The following is a 21,449-nucleotide window of genomic DNA, read 5'->3' on the forward strand; positions in this document are numbered from 1 at the left end:
CCAAGCAAAGTTGACAAACCTTTTACAGTCTAAACTGACTGTGTGTAGTGGCTCTACACCCTTGGTAACATGGCACAAAGGGGATAGTCCCTGCGTGGGGAGCCAATTACCATTTTGGTCTCAGCACTCAGCTGTCCTCGGGGACTTCCAGAGACCAAAGCTCCTATAAGGTATTCAATGCACCTGGCCCCTTGGCTACAGAGTGCCAATAGTGCATGCTGCTGACCTGCTTTGTAGTACAAAGGACAAGCTACCCCTTGAACATGTGGACACGCATGTCATACTACACATGAATGTCTATACATACCACTTGAAACAGTCCTTTGGATATTTCAAAAGCTAACAATCATCAGCATAAGCTATTTTCTACACCAACACAACTTGCCATTTTAATGGCTATTCAACTTAAAATTCTCAAATTAGAAAAGAAATTAAGTAACCCATCAGATAACACCACAAAAAGCATAACTGAAGCACATTTATAGAAAACACAGAAATCTTTTAAAGTGTTATATACGAAGCAATTTACATCTTTAAAAGATTTCTAAGACTTGTGACTTTACAAACCAATTTGGCATCATCTCCTATGTGAGGAAGTTAAGAAAACAACACAACACAGGGGGAAAAAAAGTCAAAACAAGTTCACATGTCTAGGATTATTAATTTAGGGAATTGCAAGTCATACTACTGCATATATACTTCTGCAAACCCTCCATCTGGTCCTGTCAGCTCTCTCAGGTTAAAGAGGTCAGGCCCAGTCATAACTTATGTGGAGACCGCCAAAGAACACAGGTGTTGGAGGAATGAGATCTAATGTTTTCTTACATCAGTACTGAACCAATGCTATAGCATAACAATAAAGCGGCTCTATGTTGCTGGAACACCCATTCCGCAGAGGAGATTAAACAGACTTGACCACTGGATTTTGTTTTTGTTTTGCTTTTTAAACTCAGTGTCATTCCCTATACAAAAGTAGAAATGTTCACCCTAGCTTTCTAGGGAAAGTCTGATTTATGATATTACAATCTGCCTAATTAAAATATTCTCAGCATAGTTTTAAATGGAGAAATTAATCACTTCCCTGACAGAGAAAGCGATGTATAATGGTATAGTCATTCTTGTTATTGTCACAGAATGTCTGAAGTCTTCCATCTCACTGCTAACTGCATGATTGTGTCTAGAGTCTGTCGAGTACCTTGGGGTCCATCAAGTTGAAAGGCACTACATAAATGGAGATTAATAGTAATATGCAACAGAGGAGGCTGGTGCACCACAGGATTTTTTTCTAGTTCTTGATAACTCCTTTTAACAAGCAGAAGTCTTGTCAATTATAGGAATGGTAACATTAACAACATTTTTCATTTGTATTAAGTAGCCTCCTATAGCCAGAGAGCAGTATGGAACAGTTAAGTGAAATCTCATTATAAATTATGAGAGGTTACTAAAGCAAAGGGAGGCAAACCTACCTACCACAGTAGAAATAAAGTGCGTAATAAACAATATTAAATATTAGGAATGAAAATAAGCTAAGTTCTCAGTGATGCCACCACCTTTGGACTCCTAGAAATTGCATGGTCACAAGTTTGAGCATACAGTAATATACTGAAACCATGCTGCTTTTGCATTTAATTAAGCTGAAGAATTCTTATTGCTTACTTCATCTAGAGCAAAGAGAAGTGCCAAAGTCAAGCGAAGTTAACCTAACCTTGCTTACTTCCAGACACTCACAATATACTTGATATCTTACGCCGGTCACATAGGCACAAAGACCGGCATATTTGATGCTCATTAACTTTTCTGTAAACCTACTTGCAGCTTATTGCTGAGAGAGAGGTGCCCCATGCTAGCTTTCACTGAAAAACATTAGCTTGAAAAGCACAGAGCAGTGATTCTCAACCAGGGTGCCACAGAATCCTGGGGTGCCTTGAGATCCTTTCAAGGGTGCCACAGGACACTGCACAGTGCTGTTAGGTGTACAAACACGATCCACAAGATAAACCCAGAGATAAATCCACAGCCGTGGTCTTTAAGTTCTTTGTAACTGAAAAAGTGCTCTATTATTTCTCTGTAGGCAAAAAAGAAAGGGAAAACTAAGAGCCAGCACTTTCCAAACGGTGCCTCAAATCTATCCATGGGTGTCTAGTCTAAAGAGGTTGAGAACCACTGTCAGAGAGAAACCAATATAGCATTAAATTTCATTAAATAAAACCATATTGGAAAGACTTGTGGGAAATAAACGAAAGCATGTTTTAGACAGGTCATGCCATTATAAGAGAATCTATTCTGCAGTCTACAGGGAGGGAGGATGTGGCACAGCTCCATAAACTTACCATGGCTTAAGTAAGGGCAGCAACATCTGGAAACCCCAAAGGGATTGTGTCAAATACATCTGTGTAATCATAGAACAGACTCAGTCATAAATCTGTCAGTCTTCCAAACCCCACAGAACGCAACTCTGTTGCATCTGGAATGTGGAGCCCAACTGTACCCACCCAAAAGGCACTCTTCACTGTACAGAGTGGAACTGTGGCAGCAGAACTGCTTCACAAAGTTTGCTGTTACTCCTTCGATCAGGGTGATATTGATTTCCAAATAGTTTCTTTGTGGATATTACTTTTAAAAGAAAGCAGCAGCAGGCGTTGCTCAAGAAACAAGTTGTAATGACATCCAAGTCCCCTTACCTCTTCCACAACAGTCCAGCACTTGCTGTTGCTGCAGTGGTTCCTATAAAAGCTGCCAACATAAGTCTGTGCCTGCTCCTGGTGCGATATGCCATTCCATGATGATGACGCAAAACCACTGTTAGTCCCGCTACTGCAGGAATAAGTCGAAGGCGTAACATCCTGTAACATACAGAGACAAAAGTTACTACAATAAAAGTAACCTGGTGAGCACAGTAACGCAAAGCCAATTTATTTTCATTATGTCCGTTGTCCTTTTAAACCAGGGTGTCCTCCAAGCCAAAGAATTTCGTATCTCATTCCCGTTTTAGTCCAACTCACAAAGGTCAAACTTTTCAAGGACTGCCAACCCAACAAACAAGTTTCCAATACAACAATCAAACAGGAAAATTAAAACAAACAAACAAACTCTTATCCTTCCTACACTAATAGGTGCACCATTTCAATACTCATTTAGGGGGATTCTTTGCTAGAAACTTTACTTATCCACTAGTCAGTTTCTTATGGAGACTAGACAAGCTGATAACCAAATCACAGTAATTCCACTTTGCTCCCAAGTTGATGGCGAGCCTAAGGCTACAAAACACAAATAAATTGCCCCCCTTCCATTTGGACAGCTAAATTATCATTATTTAGCTCTCATGTCACCACAGGATAAAAAGTGAGCACATAAGCAGTTACTGAAAAGCAAATCGTGCACGGCAAGATCCTGTTCACATTTTCCTGTGATAAGAATTGTTCTTATGTCCATAACCTCAGTCTCTCACACTGATCCTTCACATATTGTGGTCCAACTTAAAACACATTTAAGTTTTCACTAACAAGGAAGAAATAGGCTATACAAACAAGCATACTGCAGCAATCATTTACAAGTTCTTTGGAAATAAAGCTACCTCATACTGAGAACAGTTTTACTTAATGAGCTGTTCTAAATTGAAGACACCACTTGTTTTCACAAGCCTGGCCAATGTCCTTTTCTCTTCATAACAGCTGCCTACCCAGCTGTTCTTACAGCAGTTTTAACGCATCTAAGCCCCCCCAAAACATCCTTTTAAAGTATCATCATTTTTCACAGACAAAAATGGACCCTAGAAACACTGCAAAAAGAATTAAGTTCATGGTGCCTGACAAATTCAGTTTTAGATGGCAAACTAGAAGACTGGCAGAAGGCAGGGTAGATTTGCACCTTACAGACTAAAGCATAAACTTTTGCAAGTCCAAGCTCACTTCCACAGGTGCTAAAAGATTAACTTCACCAAAAGTCAGGAAACGGTAATATATTTTAAAACTCAAAGAAGTTAAGGCAAGGTAGAACCACAGGGACCAATTATTTTAAAACTGATTTGCCATCTAGCCTACAGCTTAATATTTAGGACTTAACTTGCAATAAAAGGAATACTTGAGGAACTAGAACAGAGGTGGGCAAAATGTGGCCCAAGGGCTAGATGCGGCCTGCCAGGCCATTCTATCAGACCCGTGTGGCCCTTAAAAAAGTTAGAAAATTAATATTTATCTGCCCTGGGCTGCCTGTCATGTGACCCATGATGGCTTGCCAAAACTCAGTAAGTGGCCCTCTGCCCAAAATAATTGCCTGCCCCTGAACTAGAACATCTGCAAATACAATATAAGCTTCACTGCAAAGGGTGACCATGTCAAGAAAAATGGAAGGTTTAGCTACATATCTGCTCATTATTGAAGAGGCAAAATGAAAATATTTCATCTGAGAATAAGACAACTACAGGAGATACTGGAAGGAATAACAACAAAACTGGCTGGAGGGCTGCACCCAGAGGGTGGTAGTGGATGGGTCCTTCTCAACCTGGAAGGACGTGGGCAGTGGGGTTCCCCAGGGCTCGGTCCTCAGGCCCGCACTGTTCAACATCTTCATCAGTGATTTGGATGAGGGGGTAAAAAGCACCCTGTTCAAATTTGCTGATGACACTAAGATGTGGGGGGATGTGGGCACATTGAAAGGATGCAACAGGCTACAATCAGACCTAGACAGGTTACAAGGGTGGGCGGACGAGAATAGGATGGGTTTCAACACGGACAAGTGCAAGGTGATGCACCTTAGGAGGAACAACCGGCACCATACCTACAGGTTAGGGAACTCCCCTCTTGTCATCACGCAGGCGGAAAGGGATCTGGGGGTCATCATTGATTCCAACATGAACATGGGCCGGCAGTGTGGGGAAGCAGTCAGGAGGCCAACTGCACCTTGTCATGCATCCACAGATGCATCTCGAGCAGGTCCAGAGAGGTGATCCTCCCCCTCTATGTGGCACTGGTCAGGCCGCAGCTAGAGTACTGCGTCTGATTCTGGGCGCCACACTTCAAGAGGGATGTCGACAGCATGGAGAGGGTCCAGAGGAGGGCCACTCGCATGATCGGGGGCAGCAGGGCAAGCCCTATGGAGGAGAGGCTATGGGACCTGAACCTGTTCAGCCTCCAAAAGAGAAGCCTGAGGGGGGATCTTGTGGCCTGTTATAAACTAGTCAGGGGGGATCAGCAGGCATTGGGGGAGTCACTGTTCCCCCGAGCACCGCCAGGAGCGACAAGGAATAACGGTTACAAGCTGGCAGAGGGTAGGTTTAGGTTAGATATCAGGAGGCGCTACTTCACTGTCAGGGTGGCTAGGATCTGGAACCAACTTCCAAGAGAAGTGGTGCCTGCTCCTACCCTGGGGGTCTTTAAGAGGAGGCTAGATGAACACCTTGCCGGGGTCATTTGACCCCAGTACTCTTTCCTGCCATGGCAGGGGGTCGGACTAGATGATCTGCTCAGGTCCCTTCCGACCCTACAAACTATGAAACTATGAAAACAAAAAGAAGAGATGGACTCTGAATTTTGCGAACTCAGAAAACAAACTTTTAAAATTAGAAGAGAAAGACAATCTTAAGTTTGTCTTAAGACTTAGTTTCATAGTTTCTAGGGTGGGAAGGGACCTGAGTAGATCATCTAGTCCGATCCCCTGCCACAGCAGGAAAGAGTACTGGGGTCAAATGACCCCAGCAAGGTGTTCATCTAGCCTCTTCTTAAACACCCCCAGGGTAGGAGCCTGCACCACTTCTCTTGGAAGTTGGTTCCAGACCCTAGCCGCCCTGACCGTGAAGTAGCGCCTCCTGATATCTAACCTAAACCTACCCTCTGCCAGCTTGTAACCGTTATTCCTGGTCACTCCTGGCCGTGCTTGGGGGAAACAGTGACTCCCCCAGTGCCTGCTGGTCCCCCCTGACTAGTTTATAACAGGCCACAAGATCCCCCCTCAGGCTTCTCTTTTGGAGGCTGAACAGGTTCAGGTCCTGTAGCCTCTCCTCATAGGGCCTGCCCTGTTGTCCCCTGATCATACGAGCGGCCCTCCTCTGGACCCTCTCCATGCTGTCGACATCCCTCTTGAAGTGTGGCGCCCAGAACTGGACGCAGTACTCCAGCTGCAGCCTGACCAGTGCCACATAGAGGGGTGTGGTATCACTTGATGTGGTAAAAGACCACATCAAGTGATACTCCTGCTAACATCCTAAATGAATCAATCCATTATATAGCTCAGAATATGAAAAAATCTTTAATGCATTTTCACTGAAAAGGCTTGTTATTTAAAAACAAACTTAGTCTTATATTCTATACTCTTGGCTTTCCATTGTTCCTCTTGGCTTTCCACTTGTATCACCAAATCAGTCTGAAATGGTGCATATCTACCCTGCCTTTTGTTATTTGTTTGTCACTACCCATTTACAGAAAGTTTGAAGTTATATGTACACAATTTATCCATCTATGATGCATAAATAAAATTGTATATATAAACAAGAGAGGGAGAGGGACCATCTAAAAAAAAGACAAAGCCCAAGGAAAAATTTAAGTTACACGCGTTTCTGTAAGTGGTACAATTTAGATCAGAGAGAGAAAGAATCACAAGGTTTTGTGAACTGAAGTTCACCTCAGAGGCCATGAAAGGGCAGCACAACATACAATATAAAGTGGAGAGAGTAATTAGAACAAAATAGATGGGAAAGTAGCAGAGTGGGGGTCCTGTGAGAAGCATCCAGACAAAGAACCCATTGGAATACAGGGGTCACAAAAGCTAATCCACGTAATGGGATAAGAACCTGTGGTCCCATATTATGACTGGCCTATCATTACAAAAAACAGCATTAAGCTTGTGTTGGCACTACTTATAAATACAAGTGCTCTGTAACGGCTAACAAATGTATAGAAAGTCAGATGTTAGAATATTCACTTTATAGCAATTGCTAGACTGAGTTTAAAGCAGGTATTTTCCACACTAACTCCCTGTTTTTACTGAAAGTCAGTCTCCCAGAGAAGAAAAAATGTGCACCTTGTGGACTGAAAGTTTCCCCTGCTTTCATCAACAAGATTACCAACTCGCATCAGTTGACTGCAAGTCTCATGATTATTTGGTGTTTTCATAAAACTAGAGGTGTGCTGATACACTGGTCCAATATAAAGCAAGTTCTCTCTCTCTGTATTTATCTATCAAAATTATATATACATATACACCTATCCATAATGCTTTTGGCCACGTGGGCCCAAGTTTCAGCTACTCTTAGGGAAGTTTGTAGTGGCGGCAAACACGCCTCAGCTGCCCGAGCAGCGGGGCTTCCCCATGCCTCCCTGCCTGCGGGTGAAGGGGGGGCCCACTGTGCCAGCACCCCCCGCTGCACCCCAGAACAGCCAGCAGGAGGGGGAGGTGACAGGCAGGGAAGGAGGGAGGCAGTGAGGGCCCATGCAGGTGTGGGGCAGGGCTCATGGTGGCAGCTGTTGTTGGGGCTGGGCAGCAGGGCAGGAAGGGAGGGTAAGCATTGGCAGTTGTCCGGCTGCCTGGCCCCGACAACAGCTGGCAGGGATAGGGAAGCAGTGGAGAGGGAGGGAAGGGAGCAGGGAGGGAAGGGGAGGGGAGACAGGGGAACCCACACTGCGAGGCGGAGGCAGGTGGAGGGAGGGAGTTGCATTGCTGGAGGGAGTCTGATAAATGACAATGCATGCGCGCAGCTGCAGCACGCAGGCAGCGAGAAGCACAGCTTAGTAGCATAGAGAGCTGCATGCAGCTGGTAAACCTGGTGTGGTGGGAAGGGAGAGGGAAAGGGAGAGGCAGAACAAACACCCCTGCAGTGAGGGTGTGGGGTTGGGCGTACACGGGACAGAGGTGTGGCTCATGGGGAGGGGGGGAGGAGTAGGGGGGGTGGTTCCCATGACTGTGCATGGCTTGTTAGGTGCTCTTCTGGCAGCTCCAGCTGCTGCTCCTGCCATTTGTGGAGGAGGGCATGGGGGAGAGGAGGCATGTGCCCCCACATCTGCATGGGGCAAGCTGGGGCCGGGCTCTGCCTGGCCAGGCAGATCTAGGGGCACATGTCCCCCCACCCCCCACATGCCCTCCTGGACGAGTGGCAGGAGCCACCAGATGAGCACCGGACAAGCCACATGCAGCAGCAGGAGCCATACCCTTCCCACGCCTCCCCCCTACCCCCATGAGCCCGTGCCTCCATCCCATGCCTACCCCAGCCCCAGCCCGCAGCTGCAGCTCACCCCACCCCACGCAGATCCAGGGAGCATCTGCCCCCCAGCCCCTTGCAGCTCTGCCTCACGCCCCTCCCAGGCCTGGCTGGTCAGTGCCTGCCCCAGCCCCATGCTCTCCCTCATAGCAGGGGCCTTGATCTGACCACCCTTCTACCACACCAGACTTACCAGGTGGATGCAGCTCTTCAAGCTGAAGAGCTGCTATTGGAAATTGGATTGGTATCGGCTGATATGCCTCAGAAATCAGCTATTGGCATCAGCCCCAAAATTCTATCAGTGCACCACTACATAAAACCACAGCTCCTGGAATTATGTTTATTTTTAAAAAATTAACAAGTTTTTTGCCCTTGGGGTTGCAATGAAAGAGCTTGAAAATGTGATGGTAAGGGGAAGAGAGAAAGGAAAAGAAAACTTGAAACATATGTTTTAAGTCTAATAACAGATAACAATTTTGATGATTTTGGAGACTCGGCTCATTATTTTAATGCTTACAGTTAGAAATGCTGAATTTCTTTGTGGCACAAAAGCAGGTGAAGTTTCCCTTTTGAACAAAATATTAAACCTTTGAGTCACTGCAAACAGAGACCTTCAACTATAATTACAGTTCTAATATAAATCATGCAACAGACAACTGTTATGTGAAAAAGTCACACCATCTCTTCTAGAACGTGGAAGCTTTAATGTGTACTTCTATCTATGAGCCCTAATCACAGCTGCACTTTGAATTCAATGCCACATGCAAGTGTGTGCTGGAGGAGAGGGGAGGGGAGGCAGGAATTTTCCTAGGGCAGGGATAGTATCTTTGGTAGACAAATAAAAGACCACAACGCAGTTACCTGTCTCTCCCTGAAAATGAATCCTTTTCACCAGCAGGGGAGGAAAATTTTAATTTTAAAAATTACGTTCTTGTTTAAGCTTGTCATTTCTCTATTATTGAGCACAATGTGTGGGAAACTTTACTGAAATGTTCCAAGTGGAAGATTGCCTCTGTGCGCAACCTGTGGCCCATGGGCCACAAAGGTCCAATCTGGCACGGGGAACTGGTGGCATAGAGAGATATCATTAACTGTGCGCTGCATAAGCAAGATTCACTCCTTAGAAATTTATATTTTTAGTGTTAACCATACATAATACAATATGCCAAACAAAAGTGCATTCTTTAAACATTAAAATTGACCTAATGGTATTTTTCCTTTAGAGCCCTGAAAATATATAGAACTAGGTAGTTACTCAAGTGGTTTAAATTAATAGAGAGTTCTTGGTTTTCCTATGTTATCACCTGTTTCATACTCTTCACTCTATTGAACCCCTACATGAAAGGCACTCAGAAACAATAATAGGAGTAGTGCAGAAAACAAAGTATTATAAGAATGATCTGTTTCTGCACGTAAGCAGATGACAGGAAGACAGCAAATTGTTCACAAGTTCAGACTTGAAACTTTCGTGGTCAGAGATTATGAAGGACATCTCTCTATGCCACCAGCTCCCCATGCCAGATCAGTCCTTTGTGGCCCATGGGCCATAGGTTGCACACAGAGGCAGCCTTCCACTTCAAACATTTCAGTAAAGTTTCCTACACATTGTTCTCAGGTCTCAAAGAGCAGGTCAGCATGGCTCCAAGTAGCATCACAATAAGGCATTCCCTCCGGACTCTGCTCTGCTTGGGGTACCTCTAAACATGGAAGTTAACAAGTTCTCCCAAGAAAGGGAACTTGTTGGCACAAACACAGCATTGCTGTGAAGATATTACCATAATTTTGGTAGTATCCTAAATGGAGTAGAGCAGATGCTTCACTATGTTGATTTAAAAAATTAAGAGCAAGACCAATTAAAAATACATTAGAAAAAATGTATTTACATTTAAATCAACTCTGGAACACTGGACATCAGGGTTTTTGGTTTCTATTCCTTACCCTAAGAGCAGACTGGAAATAGCCATCTGTTGGTTCCAGACAACAACTGTTCCATCAGAACCACCCCCACTTTTGGGTCCTCCACAGGAACTAAACCTAAGGGCCAAGGAGGCAAAACAATGAGCTTTTACATCACAAACAAAAGGACTCGACCTAGAGGCCTAGCTCACACTACATGGTTCTAGCAACAAAACTGACTATGTCTACATTGACAGCTTCCCTCCAGTGGCAGGACACCAGCTTTCCAACCACTGCCTTCCAAATAGCACGAGACATGTGGATGCACCCACACTTTCTGCCAGCTGCTGTAGCCTCTCCACGAGTTAGTTTTCCCAGCATGCACTTTGCACCAGCTAGCGCAACTGCTGGAATGGAGCCACCCAGGTGTGCACATGCTCCAACAGGTTGGCTATAGTGGCTGTTGTCAGCTGGCAGACCTGCTTATTTGACGTGGGCCTTCTGAAAACCGGTGCAAGTAATAGAACCCAGACCTCTGTTCCAAGATCTGCCTGTAGTGACCATGCACAATTATCCACAAAACTGAGGAACAAGTTACTGTACCACAGAAAAGGTTTGAAACTCAGACTCATAAGGGCCGTGAAGTGCCCGGAAATGAGAGTAAGTCACAAAAGGAAAGTGCCAGGACTAGAGCTCATGAACTTTAAGTTTGTAAATCAATGCACTTTCCACTAGGCCAGAGGCCACAATCTAAATCACTCTCCCACCCCCCCACCAATTCATAAGAAGGCTTTTTCATCATTATAAGACTGAATGAAATAAGGACCACCCCCAAAAAAAACCAACCACTTTATCCCCATTGAAGGTCAGGAGCAGCTGAGGATAACTACTTGCTGGCACACAAGGCTTGGTCTGTAGCAGAGGGACACCACTTAAAAATCACACAGTGCCTATACATGAGCGAGGAGGCTGCTCCAATGCACTGGAATTCTAGCATGTCGGAGGAGACTCAATTAATCGAGTCTTCTGGAGCATGGCAATTACTGCGCTCCGGCAACCTCCTGCATCTAGTGTTTCAGTGTCCCCATGTTTAAAAACAGCAGCTGGGGCACTTGAACTAAAGCTCGTTTAAAGAGCTTTAATTCAAGTACCCCTGCCACCATTTTTAAGTGTGGGGATACTGATACATGAGATGCAGTAGCACTTTAGTTATAGCAGCTCTCAGAGCTGCTCTAATTAAAGTACAACTCCCCCACCCCCGGAGCACGTGTAGAAGTGCCCACAAATCTTAGCAATGCTATCCTGGAGCTTCTGGCAAACCAATATTTTATGGATAATCTATAAATGGAGGTGGAAGAAAGGAAGTGAAATCAAGGAAAGGGAGGAGTCAAGCCAGACAGGAAAAGACAAACTAAAACTGAAGATCAGTAACTCCAATAGTAGCCTCATGCTTGCTTACACTGATATACTTCAGACATGATTAATTTGGTATCTCAAGCCCTTTTCTCAAGGCCAGCTTGAATATACAAAACTCCAGTGACACTACTCATTAAGGTTATGCACATGCTTGAGCATTTGCTGAACTGGGGATTTACTTTTTGGGCCAGAAGTCAGAACTGTGAGGGAACACTTCCAAACATTTGATACTGCTGTCTAACTAATGCAGTAGCACCAATTTCTCTTATTTGGAGAGACAAGGCCACTGCAGTAGAGGAACTATAAAGGAATGCTTAAAAATTAAATCCTGAATCATCAACTCCTCTGCATTCAGTCATACATTAGAACATATTTTACAAACTTCAATACAGTCAATACTGTGACTCCCTACTGTTTACCGTATAGTCTTGCACATCATAGGAAACTAAAGACATGCACCTTATTTTTGGAAGGCATAACGTAGGAGGGAAAACAAAGATTTGTTCCAGTCATGGCTGACAGCGTCCAGGAAATGTGATATCGTAGAAGATAGTCTGGATGAGGTAGCGGAACAGCCACACCCCAGTAAATAATAAGCGTTGCTTCCACACCAGCAGCCTCATACTACAGACTCTGTGCAACAGCAAGCCTGCCCTCAGCCAGCAAAATTGCAGCTTCAGGCACAAGCTGGTCCTTAGCCAGCAGCAACTGCAGCTACAAGAGTGTTAAACGACTCAATCTGTTTTGCCTGCTGGGGAGAGAGAAGGAACCACCGTGGCAGCCACTGGAGCTCAGTGTCTGCTTGCTTCTATTCCTCCCCATTTCTATGCCAGCAAAGAAAGTCACCTTAAGACATCCACACCAATTTTGGAGGGCTGATTTTGAGGAAATGGATGCATGTCGTATGTGAGTACATATCTCATATAACACCACACCTCACACGGTTAAAAAATGATGGGCACCCCACCAGGGATTGCCATCTAACCTTGCAGACCTACATGAAATTCTTAAACATGATTCTAGTAATAGGGCTAGAGTGATGCAGCTCTGATAGTCCAGCAAATGCGTCAGAAGCAGGGTTTGGGTCCACTGCAAAGTAATTAAATTAGTTTCCAGTTTTATTTCTTTCAGTTAGTGAAGATCCAGGTATTTATGCAGAGTGTATATTGTTCACTTCAGTTGTTTTACAGCCAGGCACACTCCTACACAATAGGCTGTAACAGCTGTTTAGAAGAAGATTACCCCTTGTCTATATATTTTATGGTTTCCTATTAAACAATGATCACAAAAATCTTTATGGTGGCATCCGAAAGTGACAACTGGGGTAAATCCTGAGCAAAATTTGTGCATGACACCAAGTTGGGTAGAGCTGGGTAAAGGGCTAGGATTCAGAATGACCTGGATAAACTAGAAAAAATAGTCTCCAATCAACCAGATGAGATTTAATACGGACAAGTGCAAAATCCTGCACTTGGGACAGTAAAACTGCACGCATAAATACAGACTGGGGAATGACTAGCTAGGCTGCACTACTCCAGAGAAAGACCTGGAGTTTACAGTAGATCATAAGCCAAATGAGCCCAGAGCGTGCTCTTGTTGCAAGAAAAGACAAACAGCATACTGGGTTGTATTAGCAGGAGTGTCACTTTTTTGCCAGTTTGGGCCCCCAACATTTCAAGAAAGATGTAGACCAGTGGTCTCCAACCTTTTAAAAGGTAGAAGATCATTTCTGGAATGTAACAGCAACCCAACACCTACTGTGTGCTGCCACCCCACCCCCTCTCCTGCCCAGCAGGTAAGTCTGTGGGGAGGAAAAGGAGGGGAAGATCGAGGCAGAAGGAGAAATAATTATTTGGGGGCATGCCCCCCAGCAGGTAAGTCTGTAAGGGAAGAGATGGGGGGAGGGGAAAGGGCTGTTGAGAGGGGGGCAGAATGAGGCCCCAGCCCTAACTCCACTCCCTCATTACCAGGGCCTTGATCTGCCCCCTCTGCCCCCCTGCCACCAATGGCAGTGAGGTAAGGAGCGGGGCTGGCGCAGGGGCAGGCCCTGCACAGCCAGGGCCGAGCGGGACAGGACAGAGCTGCGAGCAGCTCATCCGGGGGGCATAGCCCCCCGAAGACCCTCCCAGTGCTGCTGCCACCCACCCTGAGTGTAGCGTGGCCCAGCCTTCGCCAGGAAGAGCCCAGTGCAGCCTTCCCCTCCCCCTACCACTTGCCCCCACCACCTGCATGCCCGGGATCTGCGTGGGGGAGGGCAGGCCACCACTGCAGGCTGGGGCTGGGAAGCTGTGCTGGGCTCTTCCTGCCAGGGTTGGGCCACACAGCACTCAGAGTGGCTGGCAGCGACAGTGGAAGAGGGGTTGTTGGGGTAGACTACAGAGAATGTGTGTGGCTGCAGCACCCCCATAGCCCTGCTCTCAGTGCTGCCGCTCAGCCCAAGCAAAGCACAGGAAGAGCCTGGCCCCAGCTTGCAGTTGCCACCTGCTACCTGCCCCGTGTACAGATCAGGGACACATCCCACCCCACCCCCATGTTGCATGCCCTCATGATCACCTGGTTGGGGACCACTGATGTAGACAGAGTGTAAAGAATCAAATACAACATAACAAAGTGATTAAGGACCTAGGAAGCCACAGAAGAAGCCAGAGTAGAACAGGACAAAGAAATACCTTGCTTAGATTGAAATAGCTGTTGTGATGGCTGCAATCCAAAGATTTAATTGCCATTGGATTATTTACTACTACAGCACTTTGAACAATTTAAATTAGTGCCAGAAAACTTTAAAAGACGCTCACTTCAATGGTATTGAAAGAGTGCAGTAATGAAAAAGTGTTTTAGAAACATAAAATGCAGCTTAAAATGTTAAATGGAATATTCCAATATAGCCTGACTACTGAAAAATAAAGAACAAAAACAAAAGAACAGAAACAACCAACCAACCCCGCCCTGGATAGTACATACATTGCTCTGACTGAAGCATTGATTAGGGAGAGTCGTCATAATTAAAGCAAATAACAATATACTATCCTTTGCTCCCCTGAAATGGATTCTAGCTATTAAAGCAGAAAAGAGTTCTATAGAAAAGTCTCTCTCTGAAATGAATTTGAACTCTGAATTTTCAGGTTGGCTGGTGCTATCTGTTTTCAGATAAAAGATTACCCATGTTATTGATATTATTAATTTACAGAGGCACCTGAATTAGTTTTCAGAATGAAGATGAAATTTTGTAGCAAGAGTAATTTCTTTTATGGTAGGAGTTTGGCATAATATATCATATTAATTTAATCAGAGATGGGAATTCCATTTGTTTGAGAGCAAGATTCAAATGGACTGAAAGTCTACCAACCATCAATCTATATGAAAGCACTGCCAAATCTTTAATCAGAAACCTAAAAGAAGAAATTTTCAAAAATAGAGTTAAGATGTGAGTTCATCGTTTACTGTAAGCCTGAGCCCTAGGAACAATCACTATGAATATAAAGCAGTTATAGTAGCAACTTAAGAATTTCCATTTACCCTTTCACACAAGTTTTAGTTCCTTCACTGCCTCCTCCTTCATGCAACCTTATTTCTGCCCCCTACAACAGTTAGATTATGCTCACGTTATCCTATCATACCATGCCATTAAAACTTCTTAACCTCCTGCACACCACACTAACGAAGGCCGCATGACTAATTGCATGTTCTAGATTGCATTCCCGAAAGCCAATGATGCACCCCTGCAGCTACCATGCACAGGGTCCTACATTCCTTCCAAATCAGCAGAGCTACATAAATAACTATGGTTTTAACTTCCCCAATAAAGTTTTATATCTGAAAAAACAGCAACCCCATCCTGAACGCTAACAAATTATGAGCCAAAAGCATTTAAGTGAACAGTGGCACAAGTTTCTCCCACCACTCACTCCAGAATTTAGCACATAATCCTTATAGCATTTACAGGCTTCCAATAATCCAGACAGTTTACAGCCATTGCCCAGGAGCCATAAAACCCAAGCAACAGAGGACAGAAGTAGAAGAGAGGCACTTATGAAAGACTAAACAGGAAAGCTACATAAATTCACACTTGATCCAAAGCTGGGGGACCTAGAGACAAAAAATCCTGTGTATGGGGCACAATGTCAGTGCAGATGGGACAAAATTATTTTTGGAGGGGGAAGGTAGATATTTAGCAATGAAGACAGGTCAGCAGCTACCGCATTCTGGACATGTTCCACTGTAAATAATGTGGTCACACTGTCAAGCTTGCCATATAAAAGCCATCATTCTGTGCACCATTGGTGGTGGTGATGTTAGTCTGAGGGGTGAGGCAGAAACCCAGAGCAATGCTTGATAGTGTTGAACAGATGCACTGTATTTTTCAAAAGAGAGGGGAAAAAGAGGAAGGAGAAGAAGAATTGACAGATCTCTCTCAATGGCTTCAGAATTTCCCCTCCCCAACCCCCAATTTCACAGTCTTCAAACTTGCGGTTCCATATTGTCCTTTTTTCTGGCATTCACAAATGCTACTCCTTAAACCAGTGTTTCTCAACCCATGGATTTGCAACCCAAAAGTGGGGCACAAGAATATTTGAAAGGGTTGCGACCATCACAGAAACACATGGAAAAGCACAGGTTTTCCTCTGCAGGCTGGCAGTTCCAGCCTGCAAGGGGTTGCTCGGGACTTGGGGGAGTGGGAGGGCTGGGCAACGGGGCAGGAGGTACCACAAGCATGTGGTGGCAGCAGCTGGCCCATGATGGCAGGGTAGAGCAGCAGCTTGATGCACAAGCAGCTGGCAGTGGAAGGAGGAGAGGGCAGTGTGCCCCCCAACCCCGTCTGTCTGTTATGTGGCTGGTACGGGGTTCATGGCAGTTTAAGTAGCAGCAACAAGTCTCACTGCTAGAAGCAGCTCTTGCCCATGCTGGTACAGCCAGGTTGCAGCCCTGTGCCTGCTGTGGGTGCACAAGTCTGGGAAGGCATGTGCCCCTCCATGCCCCACACCCCTCCCCTCCCCACATACTGGCATCGGGGGGGGGGGGCTTTGGTTCAGGAATGAGGGGCACCAGCAGGGCCAGGGGCTGTTTTCAACTTAAACTTGGTCAGGACTGTTTTCTAGTTATTGGGTCAGGGACTGGCCATCCATGTTTACAGATGGGTCCTGGAACAAAAAAAGGATTGAGAACCACAACCTTAAAACAAGGAAGTAGCATGAAACTGTATTATTCTGCAACCACACTTGCTATCATACCCATAACCTATGTATTAATCTACTTTTATTTAAAATATCACATTATCATTGCATTGGAGTATCGTGTTGTCTTGTATGAAATGTATGCTTGTTTGAAATAAGAAATGAAGTGTTAATGGCAAGGCTATCATTAGAGGTTTATTTAGTATGATTTATCAGGCACATATCCATTAAATTCTAGTGTTTATACCATCCACATCTAGAAAGCTACTTTATTATGCTAAAGTAATCTAATTAGCATAATGAACATCTAATGTGGCAACAAAATAGTGAAGACAAATAGTCTGGAGGTCTGCACGTTGCATCAACACGTGGACAAAGCAGATGATTATTTTCCCCTTTATTTAACATACATGTAATTATTTTTTATATTTAAATGATTTTTAACATTCTAGTTACATAGTTGAAACACTGACTGCCATTCCCCTGAGAGCTGACTTGCTATTACCTCAAGTGCTGTGCCCCATGCCCACACATGCACTTATTTCTTGAAACCAGTCCAAGTAGTTGCCTAGAAGAGGGGTGGCCAAAATACAGCCAGTGGGCTGGATCTGGCTGTGGCTGCTCCTGTGACATTTCACCTGGGGCTGAACCCTGCCTGGTCAGCCTATGCTGTGCTCGTGGCTATACCCACCCTGCACCCACCAACAGCCTCAGCCCTGGCCCTGGCCAATGTAGTTTCTGGGCAAGGCTGTCTTCCATCCACTAGGCTGCCCACTGGTGGCTACTTATTGTACTGGGTGGCTGAGTGGGTAGAAAGCTGGAGCCCCATGCACTTGGACAGGAGCCACCTGGCTGCAGTTTCCCCCAACCTGTGGGGCAACACATGCCCAGACACTTCCTGCTGCCTGCTACCCCACCCACCCAACTCCCACTATATACAAGAGTAAGACTTTATTTTGAGCTCTTAGAGGTGACTGCATATATACTACTACAAATACAAAAATCAGGACAAAAATATGTTTTTAGATACAATTAAAATGTTATAGTAGATGTTTGATTTTTAGTACACGATTTGGTTTGTTTGGTTTTTTTAATCTTTGACTTGTTAAAATTTACATCTTCTGAAAGATTTTGTATATGGCTCTTAACAGCTCACCAAAACGCTACATGGCCCACCAGCCAAAATAATTGCCCACCCTGGTCTAGAAGATCAAGTACCAATCATGCAGAAAACTTCATTAAATTGTCAGAATATGGGTGTATGCATCAAGTTCTTTAGTAAATTGGGCAAAAAAAATTAAATTGCACTAAGTCTAGGCATCTCATCACTTAAAAATTAACACTAAAAGCAGAAGACTGAAAAACCCAAATGATGTTACAGAGCATCTAGGTGCATCAAATTACGAACAAAAAACTGAAAGAGACTTCATTTTCCACATTCCTCATTCCAAGCAGAGCTGAGAATAATTTTTAGTGAAGATACTTATTTTCTGGGACAAGGTAGGGTGGGATAAACCGATGCACAAAAATCCGAGATAAAATGCTTCTCAACTGTGACTAAAGTTGGTTTTAGATGTCCATGTACAATTATGCATTTCTGCTGTAAAAATAAAATGCAATTTCTGCTCAGAGATATATACATGCATGGTGTATTTCAACATAGTTTCTTCTGTCTCTTTTCTTTCCCTAAATACAAGACATTTTTTATCTCTGCACATAAACATCAGCATGCGACTACCTAGAGCATCCATTCCAACTCCTAGCTATACTTTGATCTGACCTTTTTTTTTTCCTAAAAGAGAAGTACCCCTCTTCTAGTCAGGACTCCTTTTCCCTTTTATCACTATGGGGAGCACCATCTCTTTATTTCCATGCTGAGACACTAAACTTAACTGTGTATGAAAAAAAATTGATAGGAAAAAAAATAAAAAAAACCCTTAAGATACAAGTTTACAGAATCTTCAGTTTCATCAGTAATTAATTCCCTGTATATTCAGGGATGGAAACTGGTCCCTTGGAAAATTAAGAGGGAACTAGACTCTCATAATTGTATTATTTTGGCTTCTGATTATTTAAGTTATAATACTTGGTTAGATGACAACTGTATTTTAAACAGAAAAGCATCCTACAGAATGAAGAAAACAGTTGCATCTAATTGCTTTGTCAAGTGGATTTTTCACTGTAATAGGAGAGATGTCAAAATAACTTGTTCCTGGCTGGTGTTCTGATGGCAATGCCAAAAACTCTGGCTTTTCCAAGGATGACCGAGCACTCTCAACATTTGAAGCATTGAATGAGGCTTACACCAGAGCAAGCAACATACCAAATATGGCTGTTCAACTAGCACAAAGCGGAATCGCCTGTTAAAATAGAGGAATGCTTCCGAGGAAGATGTTTTGTTTACACAGAGATTTGGACCGATTTCAGTAACCTGTCCCCAGTAGAGAAACCCACTACAAATTCTTATTATAGATAGAGCGCCTGCATAAACTGATTTACAGCAGTGTGGCTTCTGTTAGTTTCAATGCACTGAAACAATTCAGTGACTTCCAAGAGACTTGCAAGTTTGCAATATTTGTTGTTGGGTTTTCCCTCTTAAAATTTCAGATCCTTCAGATGCAAGTTAAGGATAACTTAAACAAGGATGATCCTGCCTTGAGCAAGAAGCTAAACTAAACTAAAATTTAGCAAAACTAAATTCAATTACCCAGACATCTCGTGGGAGGATCACTCAGCAAAATCCGAGCGGTCGCAAAGCTTCCTCTCGTGCGTGGATGACCTCTACCTGACTCAAGAAGTCTATGGGCCAACGAGAGGTAAAGTGCTGCTCAACCTGGTACTGGCTACGGGGGATGACCTAAATCAGCGACCTAGCGATTGATGGGAAGCTGGGTGACAGCGACCACAAGCTGATCACCTTCACCATCTGCCGTAAAACTGGCAAGTCAGTCAGCAACACGGAAGTCCTTGACTTCAGGAAAGCCGACTTTGACAAGCTCAGGAGGCTTGTCAGTGAGGCCCTAAGGGACCATAACCCCAAGGAGAGGGGAGTTCAAGAAGAGTGGTTGCTCCTCAAGGGAGCGATCCTCAATGCACAAGCTAATGCTATTCCATCTCGAAGGAAAGGCAGCAAGAGGGCACAGTAGCCCCCCTGGCTCTCCAGGGACCTAGCAAACCTCCTAAGGCTAAAAAGAAAAGCCTACAAAAGGATGGAGGATGGGATTCACCTCCAAGGAGGATTATTCTGCACTGGTCCAGTCCTGCAGGGAGTAAACCAGAAAAGCCAAGGCTGCAGCTGAACTCCAACTAGCTTTGAGCATCAAGGACAACAAAAAGTCCTTTTTCAGATATGTGAGGAGCCGGAGGAAAAGCAAGGGCAACATTGGACCCCTACTGAGCCAGATGGGGCAACTGACAACTGACGCCCAGGAAAAAGCCAACCTATTAAATAGGTACTTTGCGTCAGTCTTTCACCAGTCCCATGGGACACCCATGCCCACTATGGGACAGGGAGGTCCGGGTGAGGGAGACCCCCTGCCCTCCATAAATGCTGACCTCGTGAAGGAACACCTTGAGAAGCTGGATACCTTCAAGTCAGCTGGCCCTGACAATCTGCACCCCAGAGTGCTCAAGGAGCTGGCGAGCATCATAGCCCAGCCCCTGGCACAGATCTTTAAAAACTCCTGATGCTCTAATGTAGTGCCCAAAGACTGGAAGAAGGCCAATGTGGTGCCTATCTTCAAGAAAGAGAGGAAAGTGGATCTGGCTAAATATAGGCCCATTAGCCTGACTTCTATCCTGGGGAAGATCTTGGAAGTTTATTAAAGAGGCCATCCTTAATGGATTGGCTGACACCAACACCCTAAGGGATAGCCAGCATGGGTTTGTTGCGGGTAGGTCTTGCTTGACCAATCTCATTTCCTTCTACAACCAGGTGACCTATCACCTGAACAAGGGAGAAGAGATTGATGTCTTGACTTTAAAAAAGTCTTCGATCTGGTATCCCACGATCACCTCTTGGCGAAACTGGCCAATTGTGGCCTTGGGTCCAAGGACAGAGCAGTAGGGTCCCCCAAGGCTCCGTCCTTGGACCCATATTGTTCAACATCTTTATTAATGATGTGGACATTGGAGTAAGGAGCAGACTGGCCAAGTTTGCCAATGACACCAAATTTTGGGGCAAAGCATCCACACCAGAAGATAGGTGGGTAATCCAGGCTGACCTGGACAGGCTCAGCAAACGGGCAGACGAGAACCCAATGGTGTTCAACACTGAAAAATGCAAGGTTCTCCACCTTGGGAAGAAAAACCTGCAGCATCCTTATAGGCTTGGAAGTGCTACGCTGGCTAGCACTACGGAAGAAAGAGACTTGGGGGTCATCATTGACCACAAGATGAACATGAGTCTCCAGTGCGATGCTGCGGCTAGTAAAGTGACCGAAATGCTGGCTTGCATCCATAGATGCTTCTCAAGCAAATCCCGGGACGTCATTCTCGCCTTGTACTCAGCCTTGGTGAGGCCGCAACTGGAGTACTGCATCCAGTTTTGGGCTGCACAATTCAAAAAGGATGTGGAGAAGCTTGAGAGAGTCCAGAGAAGAGCCACGCGCATTATCAGAGGTCAGGAAAACAGACCTTGTGACGACAGGCTGAGAGGTATGGGGCTCTTTTGCCTGAAAAAGCGCAGGCTCGGGGTGATCTGATGGCCACCTATAAGTTTATCAGGGGTGACCACCAGTTTCTGGGGGAATGTTTGTTCACCAGAGCGCCCCAAGGGA

The 21,449-nt window shown here is 44.8% G+C and overlaps 1 protein-coding gene across 4 annotated transcripts in view; it reads right to left on the bottom strand.

Annotated features, from left to right (window-relative positions):
• The window catches only part of MICU1 (mitochondrial calcium uptake 1), a 243,587-nt gene that overhangs the window by 210,814 nt on the left and 11,324 nt on the right, over positions 1–21,449 (bottom strand). For 2 of the 4 annotated variants that reach the window (XM_090058757.1, XM_090058754.1), the window contains exons 1-2: positions 10,127–10,145; positions 2,682–2,843 (exon numbers count right to left, since the gene is read on the bottom strand). In XM_090058757.1, the coding sequence (XP_089914883.1) occupies positions 2,682–2,842 (161 nt within the window). In that variant the 5' untranslated portion in view covers position 2,843; positions 10,127–10,145. Of the gene's footprint in view, positions 1–2,681; positions 2,844–10,126; positions 10,146–21,449 lie in introns of those variants that run through there. The other 2 variants (XM_090058755.1, XM_090058756.1) reach the window with 1 other exon arrangement.

The sequence above is a fragment of the Crocodylus siamensis genome, chromosome 7, assembly GCF_052110815.1.
Source record: "Crocodylus siamensis isolate JL-2025a chromosome 7, ASM5211081v1, whole genome shotgun sequence".
NCBI lineage: Eukaryota > Metazoa > Chordata > Crocodylia > Crocodylidae > Crocodylus > Crocodylus siamensis.